The sequence below is a fragment of the Scylla paramamosain genome, chromosome 16 (assembly GCF_035594125.1).
Source record: "Scylla paramamosain isolate STU-SP2022 chromosome 16, ASM3559412v1, whole genome shotgun sequence".
Taxonomy (NCBI): Eukaryota; Metazoa; Arthropoda; class Malacostraca; order Decapoda; family Portunidae; genus Scylla; species Scylla paramamosain.
The window spans coordinates 4,507,788-4,523,548 of NC_087166.1; the positions used below are offsets into that span (position 1 = coordinate 4,507,788).

The following is a 15,761-nucleotide window of genomic DNA, read 5'->3' on the forward strand; positions in this document are numbered from 1 at the left end:
GAGTGTTGGTAGCAGGTGTGGAAGATATGCAACGCCTTCCTCAGCTTAGTTTTCTCTGTTGTACAGAGAGTAAAACCTGCAAGTCTAATAGAATTGTAACTAGCATCAAGAAAACAATATCTAAAATACTCGTAGTTTTAAATTTTGCCAGCGGATGTCTCATAGGATGTCGAGTTCTCAATGCGACATCTGGCATCGCTGTCTGGCTGAGTCTGACGGGAGCAGCTGCCAGAGAGCGACCGGGCCGGCAGACCCTCCCTGACTTCTGAACTAGTCAGTGTGTGCTGTGGAGACGAGGAAGTTGGGTGTGTGTTCCTCGCTCTCTGCACAACATAACTTGGCTGTTCTTACGTGTGCACCGGACTTTGGACTTTACCAATTATCAACACAAGTGTTATCGAGTATATTCGTGTGCTACAGACATTTGAGAATTTAGCAGTATATTGCTAATTAAGTGACACTGTGATTTTTTGTTTATTAAAATATAAGAAATATTTTTGCAAAGTGACTGATGCTACAAGTGCACCAAGTTTGGATTTGCTGTGACAGTCTGCCTCAAGTGTTACCTCGTGTGTTGCCTGCCTCTACATAAAAGGACAACCCAGATTCTAGAGGAATCTGGGTCCTGCAGAAGCCTTGAATTTAAGGCTAAGCCTAACTCAATCCTAGTCTCAGTACAGTTCTGAAGATGGAGGACTTGTACTGTTCCGAGGCTCCCGCCTGCTCGGAGGGACCCATCGCTCTTCAGGACAACACGCTGCTTGAGGACTCCAGAATTCTTAACAACCTGTTGCAGCTGCAGCCCTTCACCATCCCCCCACAGAACTACTTCCTTCACATACAAAGTGACATTCAACCTTACATGCGGAAGGCTGTCACAAAGTGGATGTGGGAAGTGAGTAAAGACGTGCATTTATGTGATCATCTTTTATGTAAAATATACATATCTTAAAATAAGAGATCTTGCCGAGGTTCAACTAAGTACGTCCTTGTTGATGTTGATGTGACAGCAAGTTCATTACACTCTTATATTTATAGTCATTATTATTGTCTTTATCTTTAATACTATATTTGCATGCTGTCAACATTATTTTGTACATCTTCCGGGGACTGTCATTACTATAATTTATACATCGTATTTTTTTTTTTTTTACCAACTTATTTGTCGATGTTAGCGTGTGTGTATTCTCTCAGGGGACGGAATGCAGGCACGAGGCACTTCTGTTCTTAACTTGATTTTAAATTACATAAGCGAGATCATTTACACCACGGAGCTTTTTAAATGATCTTCCTGGTTAATCTCTCTCTCTCTCTCTCTCTCTCTCTCTCTCTCTCTCTCTCTCTCTCTCTCTCTCTCTCTCTCTCTCTCTCTCTCTCTCTCTCTCACACACACACACACACACACACACACACACACACGCACACACACACACACACACACACACACACACACACACACACACACACGTTCACCATGTCTGACACACTTCTGAAAACGAGGTGAATTTCATCATATGTAACTGGGTCACACTGTCCTCTTTTCTTGCTCTCTTCCATCCCGCCTTCTTGTTTTCTTGCACTAGTCAAGTACTGTCATGTTTTTTTTTATTGACCTGTTGATACAAAGAAGTAATGGTTGACATAAAAAAAAATACAGAACGAGGTGGAGAAAGTGTCGGTCTGGTGGGGCGGCTCATCCTTCTCCATCCTGACACCGGGCACCCCGCCCCTCGAGGTGGTCAGGGAGTGAGGGCTGACCGGCCTCGCCAGGGGTTGACCACACATTAATTGTCCACACTCTCCCCAGACCACATCCTGCAGATCCCTGCCCAGCTCCTCACGAGTCGAGTCTTAACACGTGCGGCGTTTGTAAAAAATACGATCATTGGCAGCTGAGGCAGATCTGAGCCAGGCAGTGCGGGGGCTCGGTTTTCTTTTGTCAGCATTTAATGACGCGAGAATAGTAAAAATCATTATTTTCAAGTTCGACAAGCAAAGGTCTGGGGAGAGAATCATTCATTTTTAGTACAGCCCTTTCCTCTTCCCTTCCCTCCCTCCCTCCCTCCTCTTCCTCACTCCAGTCCCTCTCTCACCTCCCTCCCCCACTCCCCCCTCTGCCTCGTCCACACCTACATGGCGCCCCTCTGTTCCTCAATACATGTGACAGTCACAGTATTTGTCAAAGTCCAGCCCATCGCCTAGGCCTAGAATTACGTAGGCCTATACAATGCACAACTTCCTTCTCTATGCACAATGCACAGCTTCCTTCCCTTTCTCAAGGCACACTCTGCTTATGAGAAACGGAATCAGTTAAAATTTTATGGATTCATTTTGACCGGTTTTGTGAATGGGCCTGACCGGTGTATTTGGCCAAATGTGGGAGACTGTTGGAGGCACAATGGCGTCTCGGCCTAAGAAGGCAACTGGAACTAATTAGTCAACCGAAATCTTCAAAAATTTTAAGGCAACGAACGTCTCTCAGTAATTTTTTGTAACGTATTTCAAAAGTCTAAGTTGCCCCCAGAGAATGTTTGCACGTGAATATTGATGTAATCTATCAATACTCTAGGGGATTAAACGCCTTCCCGGCACACTTCCTGCCCTGCCTCCTCCCCTACTTCTCCTTCCATGCATCCCTCCCATGCCTCCGTCCTCCAGTCCCTTCCCTCCCCCTCTACCTCCTGTCCTTAGCCTCCACTCCTGACCAAACTCCAGAAAAAATAATCAAGAGGCCTTCCTCCTCCCCCTCTCTTCCCTAACGGTTTCTTCGACTATATTGTTTACATCGCGTTGTTTATGTGTCTCGGCGAGCGTGCGTCGGGGCCGAGGAGGGGCGCCAGACACCTTCACACCTTCCTCCCTCCCTCTTATGAAACACATCCAGAAAAAAAAAAAAAACGCACAAACACTCCTACAACTTCCACTTTTTAAATGTCTAGGAAATTTAGGTCATTCTCATCTCATACGCCGGCCACTACGAGCACTTGGAGGTAGAAAGAGGAAAGTCGTAAGCCCAAGTGGCGAGAATCTGGCTGCCATAACACTTGGGTAAAGCGGTCATAAGGACTCCCACTAAGAATATTGGGCGAAGAGACGTGCATGTGTGGCCGTCAGCCGAGGCCTACCCATGGAGAGGCCGAGTGAGGGAGTAGGCCGCCTCACGTGGTGTCCCCCCGTCAGCCAGGACCAGGGGCCTGTGGGGGTGCCGTGATGAAGTCTTGAGAGTCCGGAAAGAAGCATCCGTGCCCCTCGACCCTGCCATCAGGCCGATAGGCGGAATGACACGTGGAGCCCAAGACACTGCGTGAATGGTCCCAGGCCGTCTTGTAAGCACGGGAATCCCTGCCTCTTTCTTATCATCTTTATGTTTTCAGCTTGAACCAAATAAATTACACGTTTCTTACGTTTTTGCCTGCTCAACAAAACACCCTCATTATTAACATAGTTTCATAAAGATGTGCGAAGCAAAACGCTGTTTTCAGCATAGGTTTGAGTGGAATTCGAGCTCTCCCTTAGACAGCGGTGGGTCGGGCATGGGAAAGTTATTATCAGAAGTGTTAGGTTTCAAATTAAAGCTTTAAAGAGTACTATTACGTGATCTTATTGACGATGCGGAAACTTGTAGATTAAGTCTAAAGGTATTTATTCCCAAAGAATAAAAATACAGCACACTTTTTCAAACAATGATTACCTAAAGCACAGTACGTTAAATATACAAAAAAGCAAAGATGCCACTCCTAATGCCATCACTTCTCGCTTCATTCACAGGTGTGTGAAGAGGAGGGATGTGAAGAACAGGTCTTTGCTGTGGCCATCAACCTCCTCGACAGGTTCTTGTGTGCCTGCGTAATACAGAGGACGCAACTACAGCTTCTCGGTTCAGTGTGTCTCCTGCTGGCGTCCAAGCTCCGGCAGTGTCGACCACTCTCCGTGGACAACCTCACCTTTTATACCGACTACTCCGTCAGTCAACAGGAGATCAGGGTGAGTAGAAAAACCCATTTTCATATACTCAAATACAACTACACAAATATAGGGCTGTTGAGGATGTACAATTACTTTTACTTTCATCTTTAATCTGCTTCATAATATTTTTTAAAAGTCGCATGATTCTGTATCCTAAACAGTAGTTTATATTTGTGTAGTCTCATTCAGTGTATCCTAAGTGTTAAGCTTGGTGCAGCACGCGGATGTACGGATGGGCGGGGAACACAGGGCCGTCAGTCATCGCTCCCACTAACAATCCTTATCGTTGTCGCCTTGCCCCAAAATTGGACTCAGCTTGTAACATAGGCCTAACAAAGCCCAGTCCCTACGAGGCCCCCGGATGTCCTCAGCCTGAAGCCCAGGATAAGGTCTCTTCCCCTGGGGCAGTCTGCCCCTTGAATATGCTGCTGCTCACTCACGGTTCCGATACAGGAGTTGCCTTTAATGAAATGTATGTTTTCGCTGTCTGGTAGGGAAAGATAAAGAGATAGGGAGAAAGGGAGGGCGGGGAGGAGGCGAGGAGGCCTACCCGGGCCGTCCATGGGAACTTTTGAGATTTTAGAAAGGAGCTTAACCGCACAGCCCATTTTTTGCTTCGACTCGGTTTGACTTTGGGTTTTTTGTTTATTTTGTTTGTGTCGGGAATGTCATTTTTTCAGTCATATTCTCGTCTCTAAAAATAAAGCGATGGATTCGATAAGTGATTCCCATGTTATTATTTTTTTGTCTTCCGTTGATACGTGAGAGGTGAAGGAAGGGAGGGAGGAAGGGGAAAGAAGAGAAAGCACAACGTGATAGAATGACGAACAAAAAGGAATTCAATCAACATAGTTCACGATATTGGAGAAGTTAGTATAGTTATATAAATTAGCGTCAAGTTGTGCAACACTGACATTACTCTGTTAACTCGCGCATCGCCGGCAAGTTCTTCGTCTCATTAACACGACCATCTTCCCGACGGCAGTGACTCCACCCGCGCCACCCTGAGGAAGGTGAGGAGGGGCCGTGAGAGTCTGTTTGGTGGCGGGGTAAAAGGAAGATGAGAGGGGAACAGGAGAAGAGGATGAGGAGGCAGGAGAGAAAGGGAAGGAAGGGATCGTATATTTTTATCCTACTGCCAGAAACGAGGACGAGAGCGATAGCTTTCTCCAGGTTGTAAAGTTTGTCATCGTGGCACCTCCAGGGAAGGAAGGGTGGTGCCTCATAGTATTTTTCTCGGGTATGATGGATCCCTCTGGTGGTGGGAGAGGAGAGGAAATGCGGAGAACCATGACTAAAAGGCTTTAGCTAGTTGACCCAATACTGACAGAGGGAATAGGGAGGGAGGGGCCGTGACCACACTTAGGAGCCAGGGTGTGACAGGAGGCGGGGGACGGGGTATAGATAGATGACCTGATGCTGGGAGGAGGAGGAATGGAAATGGGAAGGATATGAGGGAAAGAAATGGGAGATCAGGTCTGTTGTTGACCTGATATCAAGGCGGAAGCTGAGTGGGGATCCAGACAGATGGAAAGGAAATGTTAGATGCATGTATGAAAATTCAGGACAGTACCATTCATGTAGCCGCTCATTGTCTACGTGCACATAAATCAAGATACCGACATTCCCCCTTCCTTACATCCACCCCTCCTGCTCCTATCATAAGGCCGTGCGAGGGTTTTCTGGCCGGCACTCACATAGGCTGAAAACAAAAAAAAAACAAAAAAAAATTTTATTGTGGTGCAAAAAATAAGGAGTGACTAGGCCTACCGACCTCAACTGATTTTTTTTGAGACCTCCGCACTTTCATGGTCGTGGAGGGCAAGGCTGTAAAATCAGCAACTTTATGGCGACTTAAGCATGACGGCGGAAACAACACAAGACAAGCTGGTAAGCTGGAAGGCGGAGGATGGCCGCTCTCACGCCCGCAGTGGAAGGAGATATATGGCCCACCTTGGAATTTCATGGTATATTCTGTGGCTGCACTTGAGGCCAGCACAGGCGAGACGGTGGCCGGGACCTGCTGGGATATACGAGGGTGGGAGTGTCCCTCACCTGGTTAATGCTTCTCGGTGCAGATTAAGGAGGTGACGGTACTTGGCGACGGTGCTTAGAAACGGTAGCTTCTGCACCCACCAGTACCATCTTACTTCCTGCAGCAGGTGGGTGAGTGTGGGGTCAGTGGCGGGATGAGCCTAATGAGTCCCGCCGCCGCCACACCTACCCTCTCCACATGTCACGTGACTTCCATTAATTTACGGCCGCGTAGTTAATTAACAACCCTGTTATTACGTCTACCAAGATGCTCCGACCAGTCCGTACCTTTCTGCGAATCTGGATTTCCCATGCCGCATGTTAGCCTTCCCCACGCAATGAAAGCGCCGGCGACTGTAGCACCAGGCTGCTGCAGGGCCGAGGCATGGTGGGGGAGCGGGAGGCGCGTGCAAGAGTCCCAAGAGTCACGGATCTATTACAGCAGCACGTGTCACTCGAGTAATTGTTTCAGCTTCATCACCCTTTCCCGCCATCCTCTCCTCCTGGCGCCCTCAGACCTACTCATGCCTTGCCATTTACAACCTCCCCCTCTCCCGTCGTTCACATTTCCAACTTTTAACCTAAATTTTAGTAAGTGCTGGCACACCCTCTCACTTTCAACAAACAAAAAGTTATCGCCATATCGTAATTTCCACACGAGCAATGTCGGCACGTGTTATCGATCGCCAGTAGCACAACAATGCCTCCGGTGGCTCGCTGCGCGCCAAATAACACTACACAGGAACAATATCGATTACAGATAAGTCGATGTAGTGCCGGTGTGTAGATATTTCCCGCCTTGTCTGCCCTGCCTCCACTACGTAGTATCAACTGGTGTCATCTTACTCCGTGTGAATCTGTTTGTGTGTGTGTGTGTGTGTGTGTGTGTGTGTGTGTGTGTGTGTGTTTCCTTGTTTGTTTCCCTTCTTTCCCCTCTCTTTCCTCTCCCTCTCATCCCATTGAGGTAGAGGATTTGGCGGCAATTCTCAGATCGCGCGGGAAAAGCTGCCTTACAGAAGAGGAGGGCGGGGCCAAAGGGTTCCTGAGGCGCCGTCCCTCTAATTTATAGTTAAAAACTTTCCCTAAAAATACATATTCGTAATGAAGGGTGTAGCGGCGACAGGGACTGTGGTGGAGGTAATAATGGCGGTGGTGGTGGTGGTGGTGGTGGTGGTGGTGGTGGTGGTGGTGGTGATGGTGGTGGTGGTGTCGAGTCAAAAAGCCTTCCCTTTCCTCGATCCCTCGCGTAATAACAAGACTCTATTAGGGGAGTAGATCACTTTGTCTCATTCCATCTGGAGTCTGGCACTTCCCTTCTCTAGTTTTAGGAGGCGAAGGTCACCAGGTCTCCATCAGGTCGTTCCCAGGTCAGGGGCTTCTTCCCGTCTGACACCTGATATGATAACGCCATACGAGACACAGCACATTGTTTCCCTTGAGCCCGGGATGGCCCTCGCCTCCTTCCCTAGGTGCCGCAGCGGCCAGAGAGAAAGGAAAGAGGGACCACAGATGTAGAGTAGGAAACTGAGATTAAGAGAAATAACATGAGCATCTTGGGTCACCTTACTTAATGTGTGTGAGGAATCCCCGACGCCGGGGAAGGCCGTGCTGGATGGGACCGGATGTGCTGCCATAACGCCTAAAACACGTCCCGGCGGCGTGACCAGTGACCCTCGAGGGGGACTAAAGCCACCTTGGGTCGGGTCAGCCCTGGTATGCCTAAACTACTACTGTAACTGACACTAGTGATTTCCGGCAGGGAGGGAGGGCAGGGAAGGAGGGTGGCGGGGTGACAGAAGCACCGGCACCATCCTTGGCTCCCTCCTCATCTTCTTCCCTCACCCGTTAAAAAAATGCATTGTTTTAACACAAGAAGTCTGTTACAATTTATTTAACTAGTATTAATGCATTACTGTATTTTTTTTACACTTGAAAATTGTTCATATTACATAATGTCCCCTCCTTATTCAAGTTGCCAGATAAGAGGGGTGGGCGATGGGTGGGAAGGAGGCTGGGTGGCGGTAGGGCAGACCGGCCGTGGGCATACCTAGTAATTATGTCACCCGGGACTCAGGACGCCGCCGCCGGAAGGTGATAATTTATTGTATCTTACCATTCGATAATTGATAATGGTCTCCTCAAGGTTCCCGATGACTGTGCGTCTCTGCGAGGTGTGCACAGGCCGCCCCAATTACCAGTATTGATCTGCTTCCACTCTCTATACTTCCCACACGTGTCTAGACTAAAAATATATCCACACCTGTTTGACGCACGTGTCTGCCCCACATCTGCATCTCTTACACACCTGTCTACATGATATTCGCAAGCACCAGACTCATTTATTTGCTCGACAAGTGTTCCACCACACTCCCTCACAGCTGTGTGACCCTGAACTGCCCTAACGCTCTCTGCCGCGGCGGGAAACCGGTCATTAAGTTGTTTATTACGTGGACCATATAAATTATTTGCTGCAGTGCAGGATGACGCATCACCATCACCTCAACAAAATAAATAGTATGAAAAGCAATATTGAGATTCTGTAAAATCTGCTGTAAAGATGGACAGACTTTCCTCCGTTTCCTTAATAACATGTCGGCAACAGCAAAGGCGGCGGGGCGGGTATGCCTCCACCGCCGGGTAATGCTACCATAATGGACGGGCAGCACAGGATTATAGAGGGAGGGGGAGGCTTGGTGACAATACCAGCAACTCACCCTATCCATCATAGAGGGACGGCTGGGCCTCCACTGCCTTGCCGCCGTGTGTCTGTCTCTGTGTGTGTGTGTGTGTGTGTGTGTGTATGTGTGTGTGGCCAATGTGTATCAAAGAACTTTCTTTAGTCCTATGTATTTCTCCTACCACCCCCGCGTGGCACACTGTCTTGTCACCCTTGCGCCGGAACGCGGTCCTCGTCGCGTCTCGCTCACAAATAAATATGAATGATTCCCTCCTTCCGCGGGACCTTAATGTTCATAAAGGGAAACTCAGCCATTTGTAGAGTGTTGCCGCGTCGCTTACAATGAGGTTTAGCCAGCCAAGCATGAGAACTGCAGCCGCAGGGAAGGACAAGCAGCCAACTGTAAACTGAAAATGACTACTAGCAAACTTAATCTGGAAGGAATTGGGAAATCAGAAGTTCAGTTTTTACAAGTTAATTCTACAGGAAGGACCATTGTGGTATATCTTGAGACCCATCTGACCACAGAGATGGCAAATTTGTCCACCCAGGGCCCAGGTGGATGGGAACGAAATCATTTGCGGTACTTCCCTCCCTCCTTGCCTCCCTTGTGTGTGTATGGTAGTGGTCCTGGGCTGGCCTTGCAACTCACGTAATGTTAACTAATGGGGCTTGTGACTGGCCATGTGTGAGATTGCACATGCTTTTTCCCGTGTGGGCCTTTGGAGCAGCTCACCTGGAAAATCCAAGTGGTGAACAGAATGACTGTGCACTAATAGGTGTACTCACGGCGCGGCGCCGCCACGCAGACCCTCAGTCCCAGCCCCCACCGGTCGGTGACGCTCAGTAATGAATTACATCGTGATGCGTCATACATGCAAATGATGAATTAAACTTGCTCGTCTCATATTACGTTTTATGTCATGGCTTATATAATGTTCTTCCTGTTATCCTGCTCTTCATCAGCTTGGTTTCCATACTCCCATAGCTGCTCCCTAACACCCCAACTAGCATTCCTGTGTAGAAGTGACACGACAGGTCGGGGGGTCAGGAGTCGCTGTTTCTGGGAAGTTCGATCGAGCGTCAAATTGACCGGTAAACGCCTCATCTGTGCCGCCCTCTCAACCTTTTCTGTGACACGTCACTCACGCTCTGCCGCTGCTGTGTCTGTGACTCACCATCCCTCGTCATTCACCATGCACGGGCAGCCCTTCAGACCCGTCCGTCAGGTTCCTCGTCTGAAGGAGCCTGGCAGAGTTATACAAATGACTGCTGATATGCTTTTCTTTTCTCGAGAGCAAAAGAATCACCTGGTAAGGTTATCACGGCCGCCATCTTCTCCCTTCCTGTAAGTTTATCATATCAGTCTCCGAGGAAAGCCTGAGTAAACTTTGATATCAGCATGACTCCCAGGGCGAGGCAATCATCCCAAGACGCTCGCTGGACCACTTCAAAGGCTCCGCCAGTTGCCCAAACAATACAGCATCCCTCACATTGCCTCGCCACTCGATTTCTCTTTCTCCGACCCATTGCACCACGCCTGCTTTCTACTGTCACTACCAGACTCTCAAAGACGGTTAAGGTTTGTGATTATCCAGGTCATAGAGCCTCGAGTGTTACCTTGAGGTGATACTAAATGTGAAAGAATACGTGGCCTTCCTGGTGTGGTTATCTTAACACTACAACTACGAGGATCCAAAAAGGCTCGAAGTCCAGGTTGCTACCACAGGCTGGGGACGGGGCCGAGCTCACCCTTCTCAGTTAGTGTTTACTTTTCACATGAGACTCCTTTTTAGCCATGTTTGGTGACACTTCTGAAATACGATTGACACCTGTGGCCATACACTTTCACCTGTGTGGCTAACTCGTTAACGGGAGGTAGCGTTTATTGTATCTCCCTTTTCCCGCAACTCTCTCTCTCTCTCTCTCTCTCTCTCTCTCTCTCTCTCTCTCTCTCTCTCTCTCTCTCTCTCTCTCTCTCTCTCTCTCTCTCTCTCTCTCTCTCTCTCTCTCTCTCTCTCTCTCTCTCTCTCACACACACACACACACACACACACCTGTGCTTTCCTATCATAGGAGCTGAGACAGACACGGACCCAACATGACGCAACGTGGAGAGGAGTATGGCGGGCCGTAAGAGAGGGGATGTGGAGGAGGACGGCGGCGAGAAAGAGGAGAAAGGGAGACGGAGCGAATGTGATGGAAAAGGAGGAAGAGGGAGATGAGAGCGAGGGCAGCCCACATCCTAGATGACATTACCTCTTTAGGGTAGCTGGACGGGAGGCTCGAGGCTGACAGCTCTTTAATAACTTCACTACTACTAAGGCTTCTGACCTCCTCATGTGACTTTATTATTACATTCTAAAGTATTTTCGATTTTTCATCATTGTTCGTTTCTTCCTTTCCTCTGCAACCTTGAGTTCTTACCGTTTCTTTCATTGACTTATTTCTTTATATCACAATTTGTTATCTTTAATATTTCATGTTGCCATATTGCTCGGGGTACGGTCACGTTGCCCTTATCCCCGTGAGAATAGGTTGTCAGAGTGTGTGGCCCTGTCCCCAGCCCAGGCCGCCACCGCCTCCTGACATTCACCCTTCCGGCCAAGGACCTTTACCTCGGAGAACAGGCTGTGGCTTTCCTCCATTGTCTCCGGCCAATCATACAGTCGGGGAAACCAGGTCTTCCGCTCGTCTCTTTGCACCCCCCCCTCCTCCCCTCCGCTCTCTGTGTTACACTTCAAATCACATTTTGTACACGTATAGTTATTCTTCCTTCCTATCCTAATTTTCCCCTTTCTGTTTAGCTAAATTCCCGACCTCACCGCTACCCAGAGCGAGGAGGGGATGAGTGGCCCTTTCGCTGCAGCAGCTTTTCAGTGTTTACCTTCCATAAGTTAGTAAGAGCTGCCCGGTGTTTAGAAGCAGCGAGGCTCAGAATTGTATTTGTAGTGTAAGGGGAGCCTTCGGCGGTGCCTCCTCCTTGTTTCTGCCTCAGTTAGGCCGTGAAGGTGACCTGCTCACCCCCTTCAGCTGTTGTGGTCAATGGGGAGGCACTGAGTAGCTGGGAAATGTGTACTATGAGGAGAGGCACTTAAGGAGGCGAGGCGGTCACTGCAGGTACCGGCCGGGCACTGCAGGAGAGGGTACACACAAGAGGCTGGACCCTTCCCGCCCCTCGCTGTGACCACTTACCGCTGCGCAGACGCATCTGCTCCCACACCCTCGTCCAAACAAGCCTCCTCTTCCTTCCTCTTTTCCTCTTCTCTGCTAATTTAACCCTTCTCCTCGGAGGCTCGAGAGCTCAGCTTGTTGATTCACTTCGTTACGCAAATGTTTTCCGTTTGCTAGTCCACAGGTAATGGGGTCCTCTTAAAACACGAGAGGATCGAGTGACAGTCCTACCGTGTGGCGTGCCTACGTGACCATCATTAACTGTAAGGGAGGCTCATTTCATTACCTTGATTAAATGTCACATTGCGTTACATCATTATTAAGGGCAGCGTGATGACTATACCAACTGATGTCCCATTATCATAACGATATTTTGATGGTGTGGCCCTGTCTCGCCCTCCCGCCACCTCTCCCCGCCGCTGTCAACCCCCTGCACCATATGTCCTCTTCATTCCTGAAACACGAGCACCAGTATCTCGTTGGACATTATTCGGGACAACAGAGGATCTTTCTTAAGCTGAGATTTCATTTGGAATTTGACCTCGTTTTCCCGCCAGACCTTCGTGTTGCCCCAAGTATTTCCTCCCCAGCTGGTAATGTGAGGCGACGGAGCTTCCCTCGGCCTGACCTATCTGTTGGGATCTTGACCTGATGTGCCTTCTATTGTGGGTAACATGACCTAATTTGTGTACATCCGAGACGCACCATTTAAAGCCTAAATCATTATTAACACGGTATTCAAGTGAAGGTGGGCTGGAAATGTATATTATCTATATCTTGAAAGAAGGAAATATAGTGTGGGCATGCTATATTCTCAGAAATAACAAAAAAAAAAAGTAATGCACAGTTTAGTGATAGATGAACAAAATTAGTCTCGTCTCTAATCATTAAAATTCAACACTAATTAGGTAAACACGAAAAACACCAGCCGACAACCTCATCGTGACCTGACTTGACCCGTGTACAGCGTATACAGCCAGTGACCCAGACGAGGTGCTGGCAGCTGTCTGTATAACTTGACCCCTCCAGAACCGATCCCAAGTCAGTATTTGTTTACTGTTACTTCTGGCGGCGTCTTTCAGCAGCTGAGCGTTGTTCACGGGGGAGGAAAGGCTCCTGGTGGGAAGGAGATATTTTCTCCTTGTCGGTGCTCGCGTAAAAGTGAAAGGGTTGTTTTGGTGTCAGTTCAGTTTCGGCAAATGAAATTTAATGAAGAGTGGAATGAATGAGTAGGTGTCCCTGACCTGTCCGTGGCTCAGGTATAATTATCACCGTCCCACTGACCGCCTCGCTCCCCGCACGGGCACTGGCAGCATCTGGCCTCGCCTGTGAGTTATTACCAAACTGTTTTCGACACCAGTTGTTTCCTGCTCGTGAAAAGAACAATAATGATAAATTTAACTACCTTGCTATCTGCCGGAGCCCGAAAAGCCCGAGATGCTGTTAAAGATTATGGCTTTTTGCACAAGGTATTCTAGACATCTGGAACTTTCGCCCCTCTCGTGAAGGGTCGAGTATGTGTTACCCACGAGTACAACACACAGACCTCCTGCCTCTTATTTCCTTTTTAACAAAGCGCCTGATTCACTTTTTTTCCTATCGGCGCCTCATCTTTGCTCCTCTAAGCCTTTCTGCTCTCTACCTTCCCGGCTTCCCCCTTCGGTCGCTTTTATTTTCCTAAACGGCAAAATTGGTACCTGTACGGCACATAATCATAACCCGTCATAGGTTGATTGTAGTAGAGGGCGTGCGGCGCAGGTGGTCCCCTCGGGGCAAGAAAAGGAAGAGGGTTTCCCCAGTCCGCCTCCTTCTCTTCCTCCGTCGTCGCCTCCGTTGTCCTTCTCAGGGGCTCGTTCCCCTTAGGCCTAGTGAGCTTCCTCTTACTATAGAGTCTCCAGGATGCTCCTGACCCATATTTTTTATCTATACCTCGTCGGGACGGAAGCAAGCAGCGGTGAATGGAAGTGTAGCTGCTGGTGCCACTGTGTCGCTGTCACTGTGTTTGGGTCGCACAGAATGTCCTTTGACGGATAATTTGAGATGGGCGTGTCGAGTGCATTGTGGTCGCCTTGTATCCTGCTAAGAACTGACGAGGACTTCCGCATTCAAGCGTTGTATTTTACCAATAACATTATAAAACTTGTTATTTCATAAATGTACATTTTCCCTTTATTTATTACATTCTTTTCTTTCTGACAGAGTTGGGAACTGTTGCTCGTCTCCAAGCTGGGATGGGATCTGGCGCCTATCACAGCTTTCGACTTCGTTGATCACCTCCTGTGCAGGGTTCCTTTCCTCGGGTGTGATCCTGCCGTCACCAGGAAACACGCCACCACCTTCCTCGCCCTGGCCGTCATTGGTGAGTACACACTTATTTTGAAAACCGTAAATATATATATATATATATATATATATATATATATATATATATATATATATATATATATATATATATATATATATATGTGTGTGTGTGTGTGTGTGTGTGTGTGTGTGTGTGTGTCGCGTGAGATGTAAGTGCACAGGTAAACATATCGGTAGTTATCGTTAGCGTGGATAGTCTTGGTAAATCAATGTCTGTCAGCGACTGATAATCTGATGAGTGTGAAGGATATCGATAGTTATCGTGTTCTATTGGCCGGTGCGCCACTGTTCCATGTCAACACTCAGTGACACCAGTGATAAACAAAGCGAGCCACAGCTGCCGAGCTTTTGAGCTTATCTGCCTGTTTTGTCACGGGTCCATTTTATTGTCCACAGATATATTATTAGGCAATGCTCATTATAACCAAAAAATCCCCTCTCGCGCACGTGCGTCCTTTCATCTGAGGACGGGGAGTGGGGTGACCGCTGTTTGGTGGCGTTGGGGGGAGATGGGTATTGTTCAGGGCGGCTGTGGCTGCGTCTGCTGTTGTCTGTCTTATTAATCTCCGTCTACCATAGGTTTACCTATACTACATGTCTTCAGTTCCGGCAAGTTGCCTCAATATCTGCATCATTAGAGCGCTTACAGTTGCATAAAGTTTTAATACTACTGAGTGGCGCCACCAGCCTGAACGAATTGTCAGACCCTTGCGATCGATCAGCCAATGAGCGGCGAGCTTGGGACATGTGCGAGCTGGTGTGGGTCCCCCGTTTGCCAGTACAGTGTATGGCTACAGCCTTACATACATTAAATAAAACATCAAAGATTGTGAGTTAATCCTTAAATACACAGGAGATGGCACGGGAGTCCTATACAAATATAAATTTCGCTCCCGTACTAAAATATAGTACATGTAGGCACCCGCCTGCTGGCGCGTTCCACCAACCAATCAGCACGCAGGAAGCTCCAGCTGGCACCCGCCACCAGCCAACCAGCGCGCGTGTAGCCCAACAGATGGGCTTGAATACAACCTATCAAAACTGGCTGGAGTCCCATACAACTTTTACTAGCGGCCGGTGTATTTTATACGAGACAAATGCACTTCCAGCTTGTTGTTGATTGCACGATAATAACCATTATCGCTCTACACGTCTGACCAGGCTGAACATGTTCACGCTTGGCCTAACACAGGGACGAGACCGGCCTAGACGCGCCTGGGAGCGTCCTCTCTGTGAGGGACGACCCGCGGCAGATGCTGACTGTGTACCCTCAAGTGTAGGCCAATTCTATGTGTATTCAGAGGTATTGGTGGGTGACGGAGACTGCTAGTCTGGACACCTGAACTTCAGAAGCGTGCAGTTCCCCCTGACAGCCTCCTGCCGAAGGGGAGTGTCGGGTTACGCTCGCCCAGTCTCCTCCATTAACTCGTGTTAGCATAGTAAAGTACCCTCGCTCTGACACACTTACATAGAGCCCACACACATACGAGCTCAGAGATGACAAAAAAAATGTTGTAATAGAGATATCAAGGTTTCATAAGTTGAC

General features: G+C 48.4%; 1 protein-coding gene across 1 annotated transcript in view; it reads left to right on the forward strand.

Annotated features, from left to right (window-relative positions):
* The first annotated feature begins 208 nt into the window (after window positions 1-208).
* LOC135107903 (G1/S-specific cyclin-D2-like) overlaps window positions 209-15,761 on the forward strand; it is a 37,084-nt gene continuing 21,531 nt past the window's right edge. The window contains exons 1-3 of the mRNA XM_064018280.1: window positions 209-895; window positions 3,769-3,984; window positions 14,051-14,210. Of these exons, the coding sequence (XP_063874350.1) occupies window positions 689-895; window positions 3,769-3,984; window positions 14,051-14,210 (583 nt within the window). The 5' untranslated portion in view covers window positions 209-688. The remainder of the gene's footprint in view (window positions 896-3,768; window positions 3,985-14,050; window positions 14,211-15,761) is intronic.